Genomic DNA, 21964 nt, shown 5'->3' with positions numbered 1-21964 from the left:
ATTTTATCAATTTTTACATTCTTAAAATCACTTGTAATTTCAACTGTATACTGTACATGTATAGTACCGTATGAGGTGGAATAGTCTTCACCTTTTTGCTAGGTTTGGTCTACTTTGCATACTGCTTATGGAAATATCTCAGTCACACACCCACTGCATTGCATATTGTATTGTATGTCTTTATTTATATAGCTTGAAAAGTGTACTCAGTGCTTCACAAAGAATACAGTACAGGGAATTATAATAATACAATAAGTGCAGCAAATAAGCAATAAGTGCAGCAAAATCAGACAATAGGAAAGGAAATCCCTGCCCCGAAGAGCTTACAATATAAGAGGTAATAAGAGGGAATAAGTGCTGTAGATGGCAGTGCTTGGTCACAATGGGTGGTAGGAGTGACTGAGTGTGGGACAGTACCATCCGTGCAGGCTATTGGGTTGCTTGATTTGTTGGGCAAGTTTTAAGGTTAGTCAGTATTACATTTATTTAAAAGAAAATGTGGGGTCTACTGTAACAAATTATTCTGTTTTCATTTACACTGTAGGGCAACAAAGATTCTGGTGGACCAAATAAGTGAAGATATTGATGAGAGGTGTGGCACAAGGGTCAAGAATGCTCTTGAGAAAACTCACAACATAACAGCTTCTGAGACCAGCATCCGGCAGGTGAGACGCAAATTGGGATGGAAATATGGACGTGTAAGGTAAGTTTCTTATTGTAACAAAGTACAGTACTGTATATTGCATATAGTACTAAATAAACTACAGTATACAGTAGTAATACCCCCGACAATAATTATTTTTGAATAAAGCAACTTACATTTTACCACATAGTTCCCCGGCAGTGCGCTGCTTTTCTTTTTTTTTCTGGTTACAGTAGTAATATAGTTCAGTATATTGCAATAGTACTGTATACAGAGTGATGTGCTGTAGTTAGTACTGTATACAGAGTGATGTGCTGTAGTTAGTACTGGGCCGTAGGTAAAAGTGTGGTTTTACTGTACCTGTAAAATTATTCCTTGTCATTACAGACTGTATACTATGATAAGGGATGCCAACAAGATCAAAAGAGTGGACCAGGCACGGGCATTGATCGAAAGTGGCAAGACTTTTCAGGATGTTATCTTTACTGACGAGACAACTGTATCGCTTGAGAGATTTGCCACTTTTGCATTCTCCAAAAAAGGACGCCTATCTCTGAAGCCACGTCCTGTGTGGGGTGCGATCTTTAGACTTGGACCAGGATGCATCATCATCTTTGAGGGTAAAATAATGCACAAATACCCATGCTGTGGCCTTATGCACTATACAGCTGTTGTGTACAGTATTTAGTACCCTAATATTACATTTTTATTTTCTTGTTCCAGGAATCATGGATAAAGTATTTTTCCAAGAGAAAATAGTGCCCGAGATTGTTGAATACATTACGCGGGATTTCCCATCTGGTCACCGTTTCTTCCAGGACAATGACCCGAAACACATTGCGTCTTCTACCCATATTCTTGCCAGCAGTATCAACTGGGTTAAGACGCCACCGGAGTAAGTTCGATAACAGTTTCTCAATTGTTTTACAATGTTTACAGTATATCTCTTTAACCAATTCACCTTTTTTTCCCCCCTCCAATTCAAGATCCCCAGACTTGAATCCCATTGAATTGGTATGGCATCAGTTGAAGGATTATATCAGAAAAGTGGTGAAACCGTCCAGAAAGGATGAGTTAGCAAAAGAAATGAGTTTCTGGAACAACATACTCACCGTACAAAGATGCAATAAATATATCGATCATATTTTGACCGTGTTGCCTATTCTTTTACAGCGTAATGGGCAGGCCACAGGAAAGTAGTAAGGTACTGTACTATAGTATGGTAAGTACAGGTACAGTAAGTATGATACAGGTAAGTATGGCACTCAAAATAACCATTTTATGTCAGCCCTTTCTCTCCACTTTCTACTGTACGGTATACACAGTATGAAATCCACTACAACCTACAGTAGTATAGTTATAGTTATACAGTATATAGTTACAGTACAGTATACTGTATACAGTATAAATAAGTGACTTACAGTAGTGCGGCGGCCTACAGTAGTTTTACAGTTATACAGTAGTTATACTGTATATCGTTTGTCCAATATAGTGATATACTGTTCGCAATGCCTTAAATGCACTTTACTGCACTCATTTTTTCTTTTCTTTTCAGAGCTGCAGCAGTACAGGAAGGGGGCATGTGTAAAAGTATTGTACTGTGTGTATGTAACGCGTAGCTCACCACAAACGAGACGCGACCGCGTGGCTGAGGTAGGGTATTGAATAGAATGCCAACCACAACCGCGAGGGCACGTCTAGAGGGTAGGATAGTCTTGCACGCCGGATCAGGGTAATAGAAGACAGCGTAAATGATGTACTTGCTGGGTCTTGGAGTATAGAGTTGCGGATCGTTGGGGTACGTAGCCAGAGTCAGGATTGGAGAGCATAGAATAGTCATAGAGCCAGAGCCATGGTCAGTGCAAGAGAGAGCCGCGCCGTAGTGGTTCCAAAGCCAGGGACAGTGCAAGAGAGAGTAGAGTAGTCGTATCCAAAGCCAAGGTCAGTGCAGGAGAGTATCACAGAGTAGAATCCAGACAGGGTCAGGCAGCAGGGTTCAGGCAGACAGGCACAAGGTGATGAGTACAGTGTCACACAAACAGACACTCTATACTCCATCACAAAGAAAGAAGATACTGCTCACCTTTGGGACATCACTTTTCACAACCAGATCATTCCATAAATGATTTAAAAATCAAAATCCTCAATGGAATGTTTAAAAGCACCCAAGAACGGAAAACATTTGAACTCAGAATGATAAGACTCTTTGACACCAAAACCAAAGGACTTAATGCGGACATGGGTTTTCTCACACCCTATCAAAATTGCTTGTAATTATCCTGCTTGCCTCAATTCTTATCCACTGTCAGGATCGCCTAGAACTCCTGCTTAGCCATAGTTCTTCTTTGTCCACTGGGTGTGCTGCTGTCTTCTGTTTCCTCTGGGTTCCTCTGTCTGCCTGTCTGTCTTCTTGTTGCTCCTGTCTCTGTCCTTTAAAGCTTCTGCTTCCTGGTTTGTTCAATTGCCTTTGCTTCAAGTCAGACTCCTACAGTATGCACATGCCTCTGTCTTTGATTCCTGATCTGTTCCTGTACCTCTATTTGAGTCTGTTCACAGTAAAAGCCCTTGCTAGTAATCTGGTTTGTCCCTGTTTGTTCCTGCTCCCCGGTCTCAGTCCCTGCTCCCTGTTCTCAGTCCCTGTCCTGCCCCGCCTGTCCTGTTCCAGTCTCCTCGTTGCCGACCTCTGCTTGTTACCTGACTTCGCTACCTGCCGCCTGCCTCGGACCCCTGCTTGTTACCTGACTTCGCTACCTGCTGCCTGCCTCAGACCCCTGCTTGTTACCTGACTTCGCTACCTGCCGCTTGCCTCGGACCCCTGCTTGTGACCCCTACTATGCTCGTGCTGTTCCGGCCACCGAGATCCTACCCGCCACAGGAGTCTCCCGTGACAGAAAGCAAAGGCCACTTCTGGATCTCGCTGGAACAGATTCTTCTTCTGCCTGCACCCTTTCCTGCCTGCTGCAGCAGACCATATCCGCATGGTTGAAGATAAGTACTTGCATTTCTTTTTTGGAAAATCCCAGTTGGGAAGGTTTTTTGCTGCTAAGTGTTCTGCAAGAATTATTGCGTTCATAACGAAAAAACATTTTTGCAGAGACTAGAACTGTTGCTGCAGAGACTATTGCAGCTTTCTTTGAGATTTTTCTTCTTGTGCAGTGCCTGGGTTAACCCTTGCAGTACCTGTTGCCACCTTTTAAGACTCTGACTTTTCATTTTCTGGACAAGGCTTGTCTCTTCATCCCTGGTTGGACCACTGCTGTTCACAGGGTTCCCATTTCAAAAGACAAGAGTGCTTCCATTATTTTGTTACTGCATGCAGGAAAAATCACAGCAATCTGTAGTTCTTCCTATGATTGGTTCTAAGGTTTCAGGTTAACCTGCAAGTTCCCCTAAAGTTTGTTTCTCTGTAACTTGTGATATCCCTATGCCTGATATCAAGGGTTTCAGATTTAACTGCAAGGTTCTCTGTCTGATATTCCTATGTCTGATGTCAAACGTTTCAGATCTGACTGCAAGTTTTCTCTGTATTAGTTTCCTGCTGTTTATGATATTTTTATGCCTGATATCTAAAGCTTCAGATTTAAACTGCAGGTTTTCTCTGTCTGTATGATATCCCTACGCCTAATTTCTAAAGTTTCAGATATAACTACAGGTTTCTCTGTCTATGTTTTTTCCTTGCATTTATAAATCTCTGTGACTGATGCTAAAGTCTCAAAAGGTCAGCTCTCCTATCTTGTGTCTCTCTGTGTCTAATATTCCTGTTGTTCATTCTAATGCTTCTGCTTTAAAAACACATTTCCTCTTTACTGGTTTCTTGGGAAGTGTGGTTTCCCCATGTCTGAAATTATGGCTCCCACTCGAACAGTCTTGAGCAGTAAATGTGAACACAGTACCACTGATTCTTCAGAGCTTCTCAAAGCAAGGAAGAAGAAGAAAAAGAAGGGAGGCATTACTGTGGAAGTTGCAGAAGGAATTAAGAATGAAAATTTAACCTCAGAGTCTGCATTTGATGAAAGAGATATGCTGCAGTTTAAGGCAACTCACAGACGTATCCCAAGAATAGTGGAAGAAAAGAAAGATGCCCCTACTCAGACGCTTCAAGCTGCACAGAAAGCGATTGATTGTCTTTTGCTGTGTAATATCCGAGGCACCTTGGAAATCCTGACGGATCACTGCCCCTTCATCTCTGTGAGACTGATGGACTCTTGAACCTACTGCAGATACCGGATGGTGGTGATATTTCACAAAACGCTTTTAATTCTTGTACCCTTGTGAGGCATTTTCTTCCCCCTCCCCCCCTTTCCCATCATTAAATATACGGTTTTATACTATGGGGCGTGCGCTCTCCTCTCTCTTTTATATATATATATATATATACAGTGGTCGACAAATCACCAAAAAATCTACTCGCCGAACAAAAAAATCTACTCGCCACCTAATACCAAATGTGTGCTACTTGGGCCAATAGGAGCTCGCCACGATGTTAAATCCACTCGCCCGGGGCGTGCAAATGTATAGGTTTGTCGAACACTATATATATATATATATATATATATATATATATATATATATACATACAAACTGTACATACACACACATGTAGCAGGCTTCATTGGCTCCGTAGATAACATAACACATCTCATTATAACCCAGTATACACTACCGACACACTTTATTAAAGTGTGGCCGGTACCGCAAGCCGGGAGATTTCCCGGCTTGCTAGTGGCCGCCCCTCGGCGTGCCGCACGTCATAGACGCGCGGTCACGCGTCTTCGGGAGCCTGCGCCCCCTGCACGCGCGTCCAGGGCTCCCCGAGGGAGCCCTGGTGTCCCACGATCGCGGGACGGCGGCAGGGGGTTCCGGGGGACCCGGCGGACCCGGCAGCGGTAGGGAGAGCGCCCCGATCGGAGGGCGCTCTTCCGCTGCTTCGGCGCGCGCACGTCACCCTCGGGCGCGCGCCAGGCTACTGCTGCGGCCAAGAACGGGCAAATGCTCGAATAAACTTGGCCGCAGCAGTATCATACAGTTTCCGCAGGTGCAGAATATCACAACACATCCCACCATATACTGTTAAAAGGGAGCAATAAAGCATGTTACATCTGTATGTCATAGGCACACACATGCGGCAGTATAACTATAAATGCAGGGTGAATATCTCTGCGAATTAATTTGGACATAGGTACAATTAGATGAACAAATGTCTCTTTTCAACCTTATCTACTATGTTACTATGTACTGTAAATTCACTTTGTACTTAAACGAAAAATGTTTGTACAGTACAGTATTATCTGTTCTTTTTCATGCTCATCATATATTGTATTGTGAAATCCTTTAGTTACTTCCTATTTTGGAGAAGTAATTATGCAAAATAATATTTTTAGGGATTCTAAAAATTGTGGATTCAATTCCCCTGGTCACTGCAACATTTCATATACTGCAGCATTGTATCAATAATGTTAGTCAATTAGCAAATCCCTAACAAAAAGTATTAAGAATTGTATATTTAATGGTGAGGTGTTGCAATGACTAGTGCAATTAAATTCACAATTCTGCCAACTGCTTAATAAATATGGCTCTTGATGCCTCAGACATATATTTATGACTGCATCTATAAAGAACATATATTTGTTCACTACATCATACTAATGCTGATAAAAACGCATCTCCTTTAAAAGCAAAACTGTTGATGATTGATGTATGAAATCTTTCCATCCCTATTCCAGCTGCCTGAATGCTGTAAAGGATACTTTGGACACCAGTGTCTAATGTGTCAGGGGGGGCCCGGTAACTGGTGTTCGAATAATGGTGATTGCCAGGATGGAAGTGCTGGCAGTGGAGAATGTATTTGTAAAGAAGGTTTTCATGGCACAGCTTGCGAAACATGTGAGCCTGGAAGATTTGGGACAGACTGTAAATCAGGTGACCTTAAAAGCTCATTGACATGTATGATGGCCTCATCATTTTCTATCAGTTTGGACTGTTTTGTTGCCTCTAGAATTAGTCTGAGTTTTGTGGAGTTGTTAAATGAGGTGTTACATGATGACTGTGTTATAATAGGGTGTATCAAATTCTTTCCTTGGGTTTTTCCCTCTATAAACATCAAAAAATCCGAAGAGCTTAGACATTAAACAACTATAATTTAGCATCACATGAGGTCTAAGTGAGTATATTTCTGCGAAACTGTATATCTGGTGCTATCTGCTTCCCCTCACCAAGTAATCCAGACATTATGTATTTAGAGCTTCAGTAAGAAATCATTTTGCTTGCATCAATGATTCATTTTGGAAATGCTATGCTGCTGTGCGCATCCCTATTCCCACAGTTTTGCAACACAGAGTTTGGGATAAATAATCCTCACTAAACTTAAAAGGTGATATGTGGTTTTATGTCATTAGACAATCTTTGGGTTTTAGTAAAGGGCAGTGTCGTACAAAATTCCTTTATGGGCTTGTTATGCACAGCACGGTAATGTAGGACATTTATTGCCATTTAGTAAATGCCCACCAATAATCTATACAGCAATAAGGCAATAGGCACCAAAAGGACTTGTTACACATATTGAAATGTATTTATTTATTTTATAAAATATTTTACTAGGAAGTAATACATTGAGAGTTACCTCTCGTTTTCACGTATGTCCTGGGCACAGAAATGTTCCTCTCCATTTCTCTAACAACTGCCAATCGTTCTGTACTCTTTCTTTCTGTTTTTTTTTTTTTTTTAAATATCTTTGGAAGATATCAGAGTGGAGCATTACTCCAAAACTAGTGAAAATTAACAGTAGGCATTTTCACTGGTGTTTTTGTATTGGTTCTAAGAAAAAAAAAAAAAACATGTTTTGTTTTTGAATTTTTTAAGTTATGGTAAAAAAATCTTCAAAATAAACAGACATTTGTTTTCACCATTTTAACTCTTTTGCAAAAGTTAGATTAAAAAAAAAAGGTTTAAAAATACAAAAATAAAATAGTAAATTTTTTTTCAAAGGTTTAGCCTTTTTTTGTTGTTGGCTTGAATTTTGAATATTCGACGCGAACATATGAAGAAACCTTTACATTTGTAAAATTTGGATTTTAAACCCACAAACTTGTCCATCTCTACATTTCTAACATGAGAATTTTGGGGAGTGATTATAGGAGGGGAGGAAGCTACAAATAATATAATAAGATAAAGCTGCGCCTATACCTTGAGCAGTTTTCCTCCCTCTGCATCAAATGAATTCGCCAGGAAAAGGTGGCGTTAATCGCTGCTACTAAGAGTTCTGCATCAAAATATAAGAAACAAGATTAACAAGCTTCATTAATATGCTGATTGTGCAAATTGATGCATATATTTGCTGCGTGTTTTGAAACAAATTGCACTTTTTCTTATTCATATGCTCCTTTGTTTTTCTTTCTTACACCCCTCTGAAAAAAAGAGGGTAATCTTTTTATCTTTATGTATTTATTTGCTCATGTTCAGTATGCATTGATAATACAATTGTATTTTGGCACAGAGTGTGAATGTGTTCATGGGAGATGTAATGATGGATTATATGGGGATGGATACTGTCAGTGCGACAAAGGCTGGAGCAGCTATACTTGTGAGAGGGGTAAGTGTATTACTGCAATTCTTTTATGCAATACATACAGTACAATATGATCTGTAACTCTGCCAATCTGGGTGACAGAAGCTGAAATTTGCGTTAAAAAGGTTAGGGCAGCAATTTTTATTATTATTAATACAGCAACATTTCCCGCTTCCCCAATTTTTATATTTTATTTATCTGAAAGGAGAGGTACTCCAAAACTGAACCATTCTATTCTTAGCCCCAGGGACTCCCCTACCCACCTATGGGAAATGTAGCTTTATATTTTGAGGTGAACTGCCGGGGTTAACCAATAGGAAGCTGTAATGTCACGCCACGATTACATTACAGCTTCCAATTAGCCAAGCTGAACCTGCAGCCATATTGATTTATCAAAAGGGAAAAAATGAGCAGCAAATACAGAGGTCAATTTCACTGAAACTGATTGGTCCCGGAGCAGAGAATAGTGTGGTTCAGCTCGGCCCCATTCAGAGTAGGGGGAATTGCTGCTTTAATATTTTATTGATAGTCGATTTGAAGTACAATATAAATTTAAAATGTAGATTTGTACAACATTTAATATTACTAATGCGTTGTGATATATGAACCCTTTGCGTGTCCCATGACGCAGCCACCATGGCATGGGGTCTGGCACTCCAGGAGCTGTGACGTAGTGGGTGGGTGAGTGACTTCCTTTCAACAGTTTGTATGAAAAATAAAGTGGTATATACATAGGATATAATCCAAATGTAACAACATTGTAGGTAGTACAAGGATCTAACAATGATCTTAAGACCAGTTTCATCCATTTCAGAGGCAGTAAAGTTAGCATTAAGCAATAGGAGGGCATGCTTAATATACAGGAAATATACACAGGGCTGCCAACAGAAATCATGGGGCCCAGGACAAATGAAAGGAGAACGCCCCCCTCTCCCCCCACCCATAGCGCCCCTACCACGGAAAAACATTTTTTTAGCGCGCAACTTTTACTTAACTGTTTTCTTCTTATTGAAATACGAAAAAAAACATTACAATGCAATCTGTTTATTTTAATATTTTCAACAAAAGACATACAGAAGATACCCAATGCTACATCCAATGTGACAAAAGGCCCGGGGGGATTCAGTATGGGCTGGGGGGGTTAAGTATGGGTGACTGACTGCCTGGGTGGGTGGGTGACTGACTATCTGCCTTGGTGACTGACTGACTGCCTGCCTGGGTGTGTGGCTGCCTGACTGCCTTCCAGCGTGGGTGGGTGGGTGACTGACTGCCTGGGTGGGTGTGTGAGTGACTGGGTGGGTGAATGAGTGACTGCCAGGGTGGGTGAGTGGGTGGGTGGCTGAGTGACTGCCTTGGTGGGTGAGTTACTGCCTGGGTGGGTGACTAAGTGACTGTCTGGGAGGGTGACTGCCTGGGTGGGTGACTGCATGGGTGGGTGACTGAGTGCCTTTGTGGGTGGGAGGTTGGGTGGGTGACTGAATGACTTCTTGGGTGGGTGAGTGACTTTGTGGGTGGGTGGGTGAGTGACTGCTTCGGTGGGTGAGTGACTGCCTTGAGTGGATGAGTGACTGCCTGGGTGGGTGAGTGACCTTGATCGGGTGGGTGCTGCTTCCTGTTTCCCTGCCCACCAGATGCTTCATCCATTGTTTTTGTCTCGCTTCCCCCTTGCCCCCGATCCCATGGCTGCTGGCCGGAGCAGGAGGCAGGCTCGGGGAGAGTGGGGCGGAAGGTAGGCTGGGGGGGGGGGGTGCGTGCAGGAGGTAGGCTGAGTGGGGGCAAGACTGGCGGGCTAATCCCCGCAGGAGCATTCCCCCTCTCCCCCGGCTCCTGTTCCCTTCAGGCTGCTGCCCGGGGCAGACGGCTGGTGCGGGGGGAGCTGGGTTGGCGGGCGATCGCCACGGTGTTTCTCCTCCATCCCACATTGGGAGCGGGCAGCCAGCAGACCGGACACCAGCCAGCAGACCGGACACCATCCTTCCCCGTGCGCCGAGTTCTCTGCTCTGCTCATGCGCACGGGGATCACCGACATTTTTTTTTCTGACACATTTTTTTTTATTTAAATGGGCAAAGCCGTGCAGGGGGCCCGGGCGGCTGGGCCCCCTGACCACTGGGCCCGGGATGCCAACCCTGGCAGGCCCACCCTGTTGGCGACCCTGGATATACATACATAATATACATGATAGGTATGGGATAATGGTCAGCGCAAATTGTGGATCTCAGATGAAAAAATATATAAAAACAATACAATGCAAATGAATACAATAGCTGATATTAGGGAATAATCCCAACAACGTATATAGCAGTGGGTGGGGGGGGAGGGGAGTTGGCACTAAATAAATAGGAAATTGCTACTCACACGGCCATGTGTGAGCCCCTTCGTTCAGAGAAGCCTTTAGAGTCTGACGTGTAGGCCCTCCTCTCAGCTGGTTCCTCCAATAGACCAAGTATGGATGTAGTGAGCGAGTGGCACCTCTCCCGCAGTCCCAAATGAAGGGAATGGGTAGAGCCAGAGTTAACAGATAACACCGTTTATTGTATAATAAAAATATATAGACACTCACACTATAAAATGCACAGTGCAGCTACGGATCGTTACAACAGGTCCTCTGCTTCCCGGGGAACTCCCACGGACGGGTCCGACTGCGGGATCAGTACTAGGGATCCTTGTCGAAAGTACGGTGGCTGCCTGTGTCCAAAACTACGAGCACCGGCAAGGAACAACGCGTTTCGCAAATGAGATTGCTTCTTCGGGTTCCTGCCGGCTGCTCGTTTCCTCCAAGTAAAATAGGCAACTAGCTTGATTAGCCATATTATTCAATCATCAATAAAAACATAATTGCTGGTCACAAACATAAACATAGTAGTCCCACGTAATATATTAATTGAGTTTATACAGTGAATGTAAACTGCTATAAAGCTCTTGCTAGAATACAGTATCATTTAGCAATCAATTATCTCTTTCTTACACGCCCATCTGATATAATGGTCACATCAAGTGTGCATAACTATGAGAGGGGAAAAATAAGTTCAAACTGAACGAAAAGCTAGCAAAAAATGTGCAAATAGCACACAGCAGCGCACTGCCAGGAATAAGGAATACGGGTGGATAAAAAGTAATTGAGGATTTATTGCCCAATCAAATGGACAAACAAGGGGTTAGGACCCTCCTTACCTGTATTCCTTATTCCTGGCAGAGCACTGCTGTGTGCTATTTGCACATTTTTTTCTAGCTTGTTGACCTTCATTGGCTGCTGGACACGCCACTAAGAGACTTCATTTGGTGCTAAGAGTGGGCAAGATATAAGAAGAATTTCTGGATTCGCAACAAGGGCTACATATTTGGGTGAGTGCTTTTCAGAACTTTATTCATTATTGTCTCCAATGAGGCACAGTGGAGGGGGTTCATCTTCCATCCACTCTTTCCTTCAGGAAGATATTTACAGGTTCATTGGAATTAGTACCTCACCCAGCAGCTTACCCACGCCCATAGAAGTTTATGTCTCTTCATAAGCTGGACTTATTTGTACTTTGGTTCCGGGATTTTTAGAGCACCCATTTTTCCCATATATGTTCCAAACTGAACGAAAAGCCTTCTTTCTGTGTGTTGTAGAAATAGAAGGCTAAGAACGAAATGCCACCCATGTTTTCTGGAGTTATAATACCACATCTAAAGGGGCATTTTGACCCCACAAATGGTGATGGACTGTGGTACATATATTTGTGTTAAATGTAATGGTGATATATATGGATGTAATATACAGTGTAAACCTGATACATATAGGAGTGGCTCCCTCTTGTGGTGAACTCGTATCTCAAAGTGGGGACATAACATCACAATGTCCCTATTTGGTGTTAGCACTCGCATATAAGAAGAGAGAGAAGAAGAGATACCAAAATGCGAGTGCTAACACCAAATAGGGACATTGTGATGTTATTGTTAAGATTGTGCTCGCCACACACCGGGACCGGACCGCGGGGCTGAGGTGGGGTTATATAATCACCGACCTTAGTCCGCGCAGACTGATCCGGAGTGCGCAGTTCGTAGTCGTACATAGCAGGGTCGGGATTGGAGAAGGCAGCATTGTCGTTATTCAAGCAGGAGTTCAGCAACAGGAAGTCAGAAGTTCCCTTCTTCAGCTTAGGAGCGTGAGCGCGGGAGTGGCCTCTGCGCGAGGAGCGAGCTCGGCCCATAATGCCGGTCTCAGCAGGGGGAGACAGCAGGCTGGCCAAAGTACACCGCGGGGCAGCGTCGGGGAAAACCAATGCTTCAGCACAGAAGTCCAAAGCAGGCCTCTGAGTGTAGAATAGCAGCAGACCTCAGGAAACAAATGGTAACTTCTGCTAGGGGAGAATGCAGCAGGTAACAGGAACGAGTGCTGGCTAAACAACGCTTCAGCACAGGAGTCAGGATCAGGCCTCTGCGTGGAGTAGCAGCAGACCTCAAAATACTCAGGAAACACAGGCCTCTGCATGGAGATTAGCATCAGGCCACAGGATACTCAGGCCTCTGCATGGAATGTAGCAGCAGGCCTCAGGAACTCAGGAGCTACTAACGAGAGTAGAGAGGTTAGTACACAAGGAGACAAGCCAGGCAGCTTGTGGCAGAGACAGTAACATCCAGAGAAGGATTATGCTCGGCCGAGAGGGATTGTGGGAATGCAGTACTTAAAGGCCAGCGGGCCAATCTCAGGAGGAGGGTGTGAGGGCACTGCTCCAATGACTGAGTATAAGGCTAACTTGCAGTGAAAGCCCGCACAGCTGTTGTTGGTTGCAAAGAGGGAATTTAGTGAGAACAACAGCACCCTGCAAGGCTACAAGAAAAGCCAGGAGTGGATTCCTCACAGTTATGTCCCCAGTTTGATATACAAGTTCACCACAAGAGGGAGCCGCTCTATTTATGTATCAGGTTTAAACTGTTTATTACATCCATATATATCACCATTACATTTAACACAATTATATGTACAACGGTCCATCACCAATTGTGGGGTCAAAATGCCCCTTTAGATGTGGTATTATAACGCCAGAAAACATGGACGGCATTTCGTTTTTAGCCTCCTGTTTCTACAACACACAGAAAGAAGGCTTTTCGTTCAGTTTGAACTTATTTTTCCCCTCTCATAGTTATACACACTTGATGTGACCATTATATCAGATGGGCGTGTAAGAAAGAGATAATTGATTTCTAAATGATACTGTATTCTAGCAAGAGCTTTTATAGCAGTTTACATTCACTGTATTAACTCAAAGCATCTTAATATATTACATGGGACTACTATGTGTATGTTTGTGACCAGCAATTAGGTGTTTATTGATGATTGAATAATGTGGCTAATCAAGCTAGTTGCCTATATTACTTGGAGGAAACGAGCAGCCGGCAGGAACCCGATAAAGCAATCTCATTTGCGAAACGCGTTGTTCCTTGCCGGTGCTCGTAGTTTTGGACACAGGCAGTCACTGAACTTTCGACAAGTATCCCTGGTACTGGTCCCGCAGTCGGACGTGCCTGCATGGGTTCAGCGGGAAGCAGAGGACCTGTCGTAACGATCCGTAGCTGCATTGTGCATTTTATAGTGCGTGTCTATATATTTTTATTATACAATAAACTGTGTTATCTGTTAAAGAAAGGTAGACGATCGATGCCGCTTCCTCTCCAAAAAGCACAGGGACTCACTAGGTAAAAATAAATTATTTTTATTATTTTTATTATTATTCAACTAATTATTGTTATTATTCTAATAACATTAAAAAATGAACACTCAGGACGAAAAATTAGAACAACCTCCTCCCACGCGTTTCGGGAATGCACTGTTATCTGTTAACTCTGGCTCTACCCATTCCCTTCATTTGGGACTGTGGGAGAGGTGCCACTCGCTCACTACATCCATACTTGGTCTATTGGAGGAACCAGCTGAGAGGAGGGCCTACACGTCAGACTCTAAAGGCTTCTCTGAATGAAGAAGCTCACACATGGCCGTGTGAGTAGCAATTTCCTATTTATTTAGTGCTACCCCCCACTGCTATATACATTTTTGGGTTTATTCCCTGATATCAGCTATTATATTAATTTGTATTGTATTGTTTTTATATATTTTTTCATCTGGAGATCCACAATTTGCGCTGACCATTATCCCATATCTATGCTGCTCCAAGAAGATCAAGGGATGATCTTCTCTCGGTCAAGCTGCAATCATTTCTAAAGGGCCAGAATCATATATCATATATTGTTTTCTGGTTAAATTCTTGTATTATTTCTATATTGGTGGTTATATTTAATTACACACCCACATCCCAGGGAGCGCCCCAATTACCTTTTTTTTGATAATATTTAAGATGTATACATACATAATATACAGGAGGTATACATACATAATATACAGGAGGTATACATACATAATATACAGGAGGTATACATACATAATATACAGGAGATATACATACATAATATACAGGAGGTATACATACATAATATACAGGAGATATACATACATAATATACAGGAGGTATACATACATAATATACAGGAGGTATACATACATAATATACAGGAGGTATACATACATAATATACAGGAAATACTGTATTGTGAGAAACTTGTTTTAATTTATGCATCTTACTGTCATATATAATACCAAGCTTATAATACATCTGACTGCACTGTGCTAAGAAGCTAAGAAAGCTAAGAAAGCAGCATGAAATATTTGTAACACACTAAGCACATTTCTTATATTTGATACAGATGAGGAGAATAATTGATAAACCACAGGGTGACAAGTCTGTTTAGTACAAAACGCAAGGCGTAGAATGGCATATAAACTAGCAAATACCACTGTATAACATAGTGATATATATATATATATGTATTTAAATAATAATTACGAAGGCATGTTCGACTGCAGTTGGAAAATAGATATACTTTTGTAATGATGTATGTAATGTAACAAATATTATTGTAATTTGTGACTATTAATTTACTGAAGGACATTCTACTTTTCTAGATATTAAAAAGGATTTGTGCAATGACACCTGCAGCTTGTACGCCAAGTAAGTGCATTAAACCATGTAAGTATACAGGCTAATTGGAGAAGTTAGATACTCTGCTAAGTTTGAGCTGTAACATATGTGTACATCTGCTTGACTACAGTTCAGTAACAAATTAAAGGCAAACGCGTATGGTTTCTTGGTTTTGGATATGCTTAAAATTATAGTGGTTTTTTTTACATTTGATAAATGAAAAATTATTTCCCAGTTAGATTTAGAAAAGCGAAATATATTGTTAAAGAATTGTCAATTATTCTTTAGAAATCTTGAAGCCCCACCCCAAAAAAAACTTTACTTAAGTAATAATCCCCTCAGAACAGGGCATTACTGGCCAATAATGCCCTGGCAGAAGAGTTGAAGGCCTGAGGTGAAGACGAGGGACTTTAACCCAGCCAGGGCATTATTGGCCAGTAATGCCATGTTCTGAGGGGATTATTGCTATTATAGGCTAAATGTAGGCTTATTTCATAAATAATAGACACTTTTGTATAGTTAAATAGATTTTTTATTAAAATAAAATGGTAAATACATTAAGACACCTCTATATACACTTGCACTGTAGCTATCTATATCCACACACTGCCGCCCTATACTGGAACCACAGGGTCACATGTACAGTAGGATATGAATGAGGCCAGATAGCTGAACTCGTCCCCCTTTGAAATCACACCAAGTCCTTTTATATTTTCTTAACTTTATTGGAGAAATCACAGAAATCAAAGGTACTTGTAGTTGGTATTGTGTGGGGAGAGAGTGCTTCTCTAAGTGAACGTGCTTTGGTATGGGGGGAAGGTCCAAACGGATTGCCTTGCAATGGAGTATATAGAAAGTGTACTCACGCAGGCTGCTAATGTAGAAATGGAAGTGTGGGACTCCTGGGAGACAGGAACAGTCTCTGGACCAAACTACTGTCAGCAGAGACAAGGGGGGTGGGTTAACCCAATCTCAGCTAGGAGGATTGGTAGGTTGCCAGGGCAACCAACTACTGGCTATGTGGAGTGGGGGATGTGTCAACGTAGCAGTTTCCACATGCACTGGGAGATACAGAGCAGGGAAAGCATGCAACTAAAATTAAGAAGAACTGGCAGTCAGAGAGTTGCAAGGGGGAACAGAAAATGAACAATCCTGTTCCAGGACACACCCCCTCTGTACACACATGAAAAGCCTGAACACGCTGCAGCTCTACACACAAATAACAGCAACACACACACACATACTACACATAAACGGCTGCTACACACAAACTCTGTAGCTAAATCCAAACTCTGCTGCTGGTACACACACATATAACATAACAGCACCACGCACACTGCAGCTCTACACACACACGCAGACACACGCTTCAGCTACACACACACACACACTAGATACACAGAAACTGCAGCTACAAACAAACTCTGCAGACAGACACTTACTTTGCAGCTACAAACACATTCTTCCCCCCTCCTGGATCAACTGTGTTCGTTGAGCTGTGTTCACAGAAGCAGTGGGAGGAGTCACTGCCTGGCTTCTGCTTCCTGACCAATCCCCTGCCCTGTCTCAGAGCTGTCCTGACAAAAGGAAAAGCTGATTATTTCTAGCCAAACCCTCTGCAAGCTGCCAAAAATTCTGGGCATTATTGAATGAATAATGCCCAGAATTTTAACCAATCAGAGAGCATGGATTTCAATAATGCCCGTAATTTTACAGCTTTAGCCTATAATTTGGATTAATTTCATCTTTACGGAATGCACTGTACCACCTATTTATCAAAGTATCTTGGTTGCAAAACTGGGGCAAAGAAACAACACCAAATGTATTAGGGAAAAACATTTCAGTTGCTGCAAAGAGATTGGAATAAATGACCCTGTAGTGTTCACAGACAGTAAAAACATTGAAATATAATGTTGTTTTTATTGTAATTTCAGCTGTTTTGTCAGAACTACAAATTCGACTCCTACTTGCTCTTGTATTGCTGGATTCACTGGAAATGGAACATATTGCTCAGGTAGGGGCTGCATCAGATTTATCAAACATTGCTGAAGCAGAACCCATGTGGTATTATGAAAAGAGTGCTTTCTCACCACCGTATTCAGGAGAAAAAAAACAAGGACATCAATTTCACAATTCTTTTTTCACAAAATGTTATATGCCGTTTTCTCTTATTGAATTTGATAGCACTTTTGTCAGGATTGCACAAATGTTGTAAAAATGACAGTAAATGGCACTACATAGAGTTCAACATAGCCACACATATTGATTTTAATGCTTGGAAAAACCTTTTAAAAGCTTGCAGTTTTGGGGAACTTTTTCACGAAAAAATACCTAATAAAGTGTCACCTAATTCACAAAAATCAGCGAAATATTTTCACATCTCTATTTATCATGGTCTGAACGTTCTAATTTATGTCAATGTATTTAAATGCATTTTTCTAAAGGTATTTCAATGGACATTCACACAAGCACAAAATACTATTTTACACAACTCACCAGTTATTGCCTCTCTTTGAAAGACTCACCATTACAGTAAACTTGTTGCATATTTACTTCGTTTTTAAAAATGAATATGTTTATATTTTGTTCTGATATTATGTCATTCTGCTCTCATCTAGAACTTTATCCCTTTATCTTTTTGGCTAATGATAGCGGTATAAATGGTAAAAATTGTGGATTAACAATTTGTCGGCATATACTACAAGGTGCAAAAAAAATGTGAAATTGCAGCATGCCATCAGACAGCCCAGCCTCTCCCATTCAGTACAGTAAAGAGAGAATGTGTGTTTCTATGTTTGCGATGGATGTCTGGCTACTGTACATGGGTCAGTCTGTCTGTGCCTAGACTTGTATGTGCCTATAAATGTCTGTGCTTATTCATAGGCCTTTGAGTGTCCATGTGTGTGCATGCATATGTATTTCTGTGTATGTGTGCATGTCTACATCAATATACATCTGTGTGTTTCTGTATGTATGCATGTCTGTGTTTGTTTTTAATTTTGTCTTCCAGCAGAATTAATGTTAAAGCCAATTATTCTTATTGGTGTGGATACTCAGAGGTCAGTTAAATCTTTTATTGGGACATTATCCCCATTAAACATATTGATAATCATAACGCATATCCACAATGGCGTTACGATGCCCTCGTGTTAACCAGAGAAATATTTGATTGCTGGCTTTTAACGAATGTCTGGCTTACTCATATGCAAATTATATGCTAAACTAAGCTAATGAGCTGTTAACCTAACATTGCTAATACACAAACCCCCGTTAACATTATAATAATTATGTCACACCATAACCGGGCGTTACTCACATCCAGACCATGGTTATCACATTGTTATTTCTGGGAATAGACTACAAGCAGAAAGGGCAAAAAGTGGTACCCAAATTATACTGAGTTTAGGACTTAAAGCAGCAGTTCAAGCAATATCCTTGTCAGGACCGCGTGCCCGGTCCCTACGCTCTGCCACACCTTCTTACCATGGTGGCCTGCACGGCTGCATCCACCGCTCCTCCATCAGCTCCCGTCCCAATGGCGCGCCGTCCTTGCCTCCCGGAGACACGCTGCTGGTCCCATCCGCGCGCGCACCTCGTCGTGTCACAATCCCGTTGAGCGCGCGGTATGCATTCGCACCTTTTAAAGAGACAAACACCTACAACAATGCCTGGACTAATCTCACGTGGTCTACAACTGAACTACACCCAGCCTCAGCCTATCACAGGTCCACGTACGTTTGACTGCTCCTCCTCTCTTTCCTCTCATTGGCTCCTTCACGTATATAGGGTCACTCTACCCTCTGGTCGTTGCTGAGCATAGACCTTTCTATGCCCCGTGCTCACTTGCAGCCTGAGTACCTGTCTACATTTATTCCAAATTCCAGTTGTGACCCTGCTTGTACCTGACCTGTCCCTTCTTGTTCCCCTGAACCACGGCTTCGCTAATGGACTTCTACGCTCTCTACCTCATGACCACGGCTTACAGACAACAACTATTCTACGCTCTCCGATCCTTGACCACGGCTTTCGGATCTCGACCATTCTATGCTCTCCAACCTCGTATCTTAGGCAAATACTCGCTACTCTCTCCACTCTCCAACCCTGACTCGGCTACGTTCACGACCCTGCAATCTGGACCCACCCCCGTGGCTTAGGGCGGTGGATATATATCTTCCCCACCTCAGCCCCGCGGTTCAGTCCAGGTAGCAGTGAGCATCCGTGACAATCCTACATGTGGGTTTTTTTTTTTTTAAATAAATCAGATCTGTACTATGAGAAAATACTTGTAGCATTAAAAAAAAATGTTTTAAAGACATTTTTAATGTTTGTAATGTAGGAAGCATTTCCAAAGTGACAGCCCCTTCCCCTTCCGATAGGCCCTGGTTCTTGAGCCTCACCCTCTCCCTAACAGTGCACCAATTGCATCTGGTAACTGCCCAGTCAATCATATTCCAGGACTACATTGCCCACAATGCTGTGCAAGAACGGAATTAAATTTGAGCGTGGCTGAAAGCGTAGCGCGCATGCACAGGAAAAGAAGCCCTCTGTAGCTGTCCTTGGGACAAGAGAAAAACAGAACCTTTAAAATGAACAACTGGCAGACTTACAAGTGCCACTGAATCATTCTATTATATCTATCATAGCCCATAATAACATTATGGATTCAAACATGAGAGGGGAGTATTCTAAATTCAATCAACCCCTCTCAGTTATCAGCCTGATTGGCTGTATAGTCATTGGGATTAACCAATGACGAATTTTGATAGACATATAAAGGACCCCAGACAGGTGCCCCAGTTATGCCTGATGAAGTATACTTTTGTATACGAAACACGTCGCGAATTGTGTTGCTGGCCTATACTCTCTTGATAGCCAGTATACACACAAGTGTATCTTTTCCGACCATTACCGAAACGGACAGGCATCCCAAGGACAGCTACAGAGGGCTTCTTTTCCTGCGCATGCGCGCTACGCTTTAAGCCACGCTCACACTCGTGGAGGTCTGACAGCGCTACGGAGACAGCCCCAGCACGCGGGACTGATTTCTAAGGACTGAAATTGCCCCTGTACACCTAATGTGATGCCCCACCAAAGAAGTTATCGTCGAGATTGGGGATTATTAAAGTTTTACTCTATGTAAATGGTTACTATCTTTTATTATTGGTAATACACTTTATTTCTCTTATCTTGGTGCGCTCTTGTGTTTCCATTTTTCCTTTTTTTCTTCATACATATACAGTGCTTGACAAATCACCCAAAAATCTACTTGCCGAACCAAAAAATCTACTCACCACCTAGTGCCGCCCCCAACCCCGCCCCTAGTCCCGCCCCACTTTAAAAAATACATAAATAAAATAAATTAGTGTTTAAGAACTACACAAAATGCTCGGGTAACAGCGACGGGGAGAGACATCTGGCTATAGATATAAAATAAAGAAAAGAAAAACAGCGCGCAACTCATAGTGAAATCAATAAAAATATATTGAAATAAAGTGAAGGTGGTATTAAATGCACGTACAAAAAAGTAAAATAAAGAGACAATTCTAGATGGACATGTTAGTTTGGGCAATACATGAATTTCAGCACATGTTACCAACTGGAGCCAGCGTTCGCCCAGACCGCAACAGGAATCAGGATCCACCAGCAGTAAAGATGACCCATCATAGCCCTGTTGGATGCTGAGCCATCCGAAGTTATATATCAGCAGACTCAAATATTATTATTAAGGTTTTTCCTTATCTTACTTTTACTTATTCACGTATGGTTGTTTATATTAGTAATTCACTTGCATAACACTATATTTATGTTATAGGTTACCTTAAGTAATCTTATATACCTATATGGTTGGTTGAAGGTTATACACTTTTATTTTACTTTATACAATTAGTAGTGCTGATTTTGTCACCTTTTTATTTATAGATATAAAATAACTGACTAGTTTAGCTCTTCGTTGCACATAGTGTAAGAGGACTCGTATAGTAGGGATAGAGGATTAGACTGAATGTAGTATCTAAAGTAATTTTATAGTACTGTATAATATAATTGGATAGTTTAAGGAATATACCTCCTTTCCTGAGCCCCTAGATTCCCGGACGCACACTGCCGACTTACATGGCGCGTGATCGCTCTCCCCCTCGCTCATTCCCCAGCTTTTTGTGTAGTTCGTAAACACTACGAACTATAGGACTATATTGATGCCCAATTTATTAATGAGGTAACGGATTTAGACACATCAAGAGAAACCTTTACCCTCTGATATACAATCATAGGTTCTAATGGACTTGCTCATCACAAACCAAGACCGGACCGCAGGGCTGAAGTAGGATATAGGGTATGGAAACACCGACCTGGAGCTGCGAAGCCGGGTCCGGATTCCGTGGTCATGGGCTGCTGGGTCAGGGTTGGAGAAAGCAGCGTAATTGATATCCAGGCTGGGGTCAAGGCAGGCGACACAGAAGCGATAGTCGGGGTCACAGGCTGGGGTCGGCATCAGGTAAGGCTTAAGCATAGGGAAGACCTCCGGAATAGAGAAGCTACAGTGCAGGAGATCCAGCGCAGGTGCTTCATCACAGGAACGGCCTCTGGAACAGGTAATCTACTGCACAGTAGATCCAGTGCAGACGCTTCAGCACAGAAAAGACCTCCAGAACAGAGAAGCTTCAGCGCAGGGGCTTCTGCACAAGGAAGGCCTCATGAATCAGGGTAGGCCTCTGGAAGCAAAGTAGGTCTCTGGAAACAGGATA

The 21964-nt window shown here is 42.2% G+C and overlaps 1 protein-coding gene and 1 long non-coding RNA gene across 5 annotated transcripts in view; one reads left to right on the top strand and one right to left on the bottom strand.

Moving 5' to 3' along the window:
• STAB1 (stabilin 1) overlaps window positions 1–21964 on the top strand; it is a 474288-nt gene that overhangs the window by 322402 nt on the left and 129922 nt on the right. For all 4 annotated transcript variants that reach the window (XR_012788655.1, XM_075575004.1, XM_075575003.1 and 1 more), the window contains 4 exons: window positions 6367–6562; window positions 8136–8231; window positions 15206–15251; window positions 17156–17235. Coding sequence is in view for 3 of the 4 variants with exons in the window: in XM_075575004.1 (XP_075431119.1) it covers window positions 6367–6562; window positions 8136–8231; window positions 15206–15251; window positions 17156–17235 (418 nt within the window). In the remaining variant the exon portion in view is untranslated. The remainder of the gene's footprint in view (window positions 1–6366; window positions 6563–8135; window positions 8232–15205; window positions 15252–17155; window positions 17236–21964) is intronic.
• LOC142468426 (uncharacterized) lies at window positions 7242–16730 on the bottom strand. The gene is made up of 3 exons (XR_012788656.1): window positions 16664–16730; window positions 7826–7901; window positions 7242–7456 (listed from the first exon to the last, which is right to left on the bottom strand). It is a non-coding gene; the product is annotated as an uncharacterized LOC142468426 (long non-coding RNA).

The sequence above is a fragment of the Ascaphus truei genome, chromosome 17 (assembly GCF_040206685.1).
Source record: "Ascaphus truei isolate aAscTru1 chromosome 17, aAscTru1.hap1, whole genome shotgun sequence".
Taxonomy (NCBI): domain Eukaryota; kingdom Metazoa; phylum Chordata; class Amphibia; order Anura; family Ascaphidae; genus Ascaphus; species Ascaphus truei.
The sequence above is the reverse complement of the archived record's forward strand: the minus strand, read 5'-3'. Positions and strand labels throughout refer to the sequence as shown.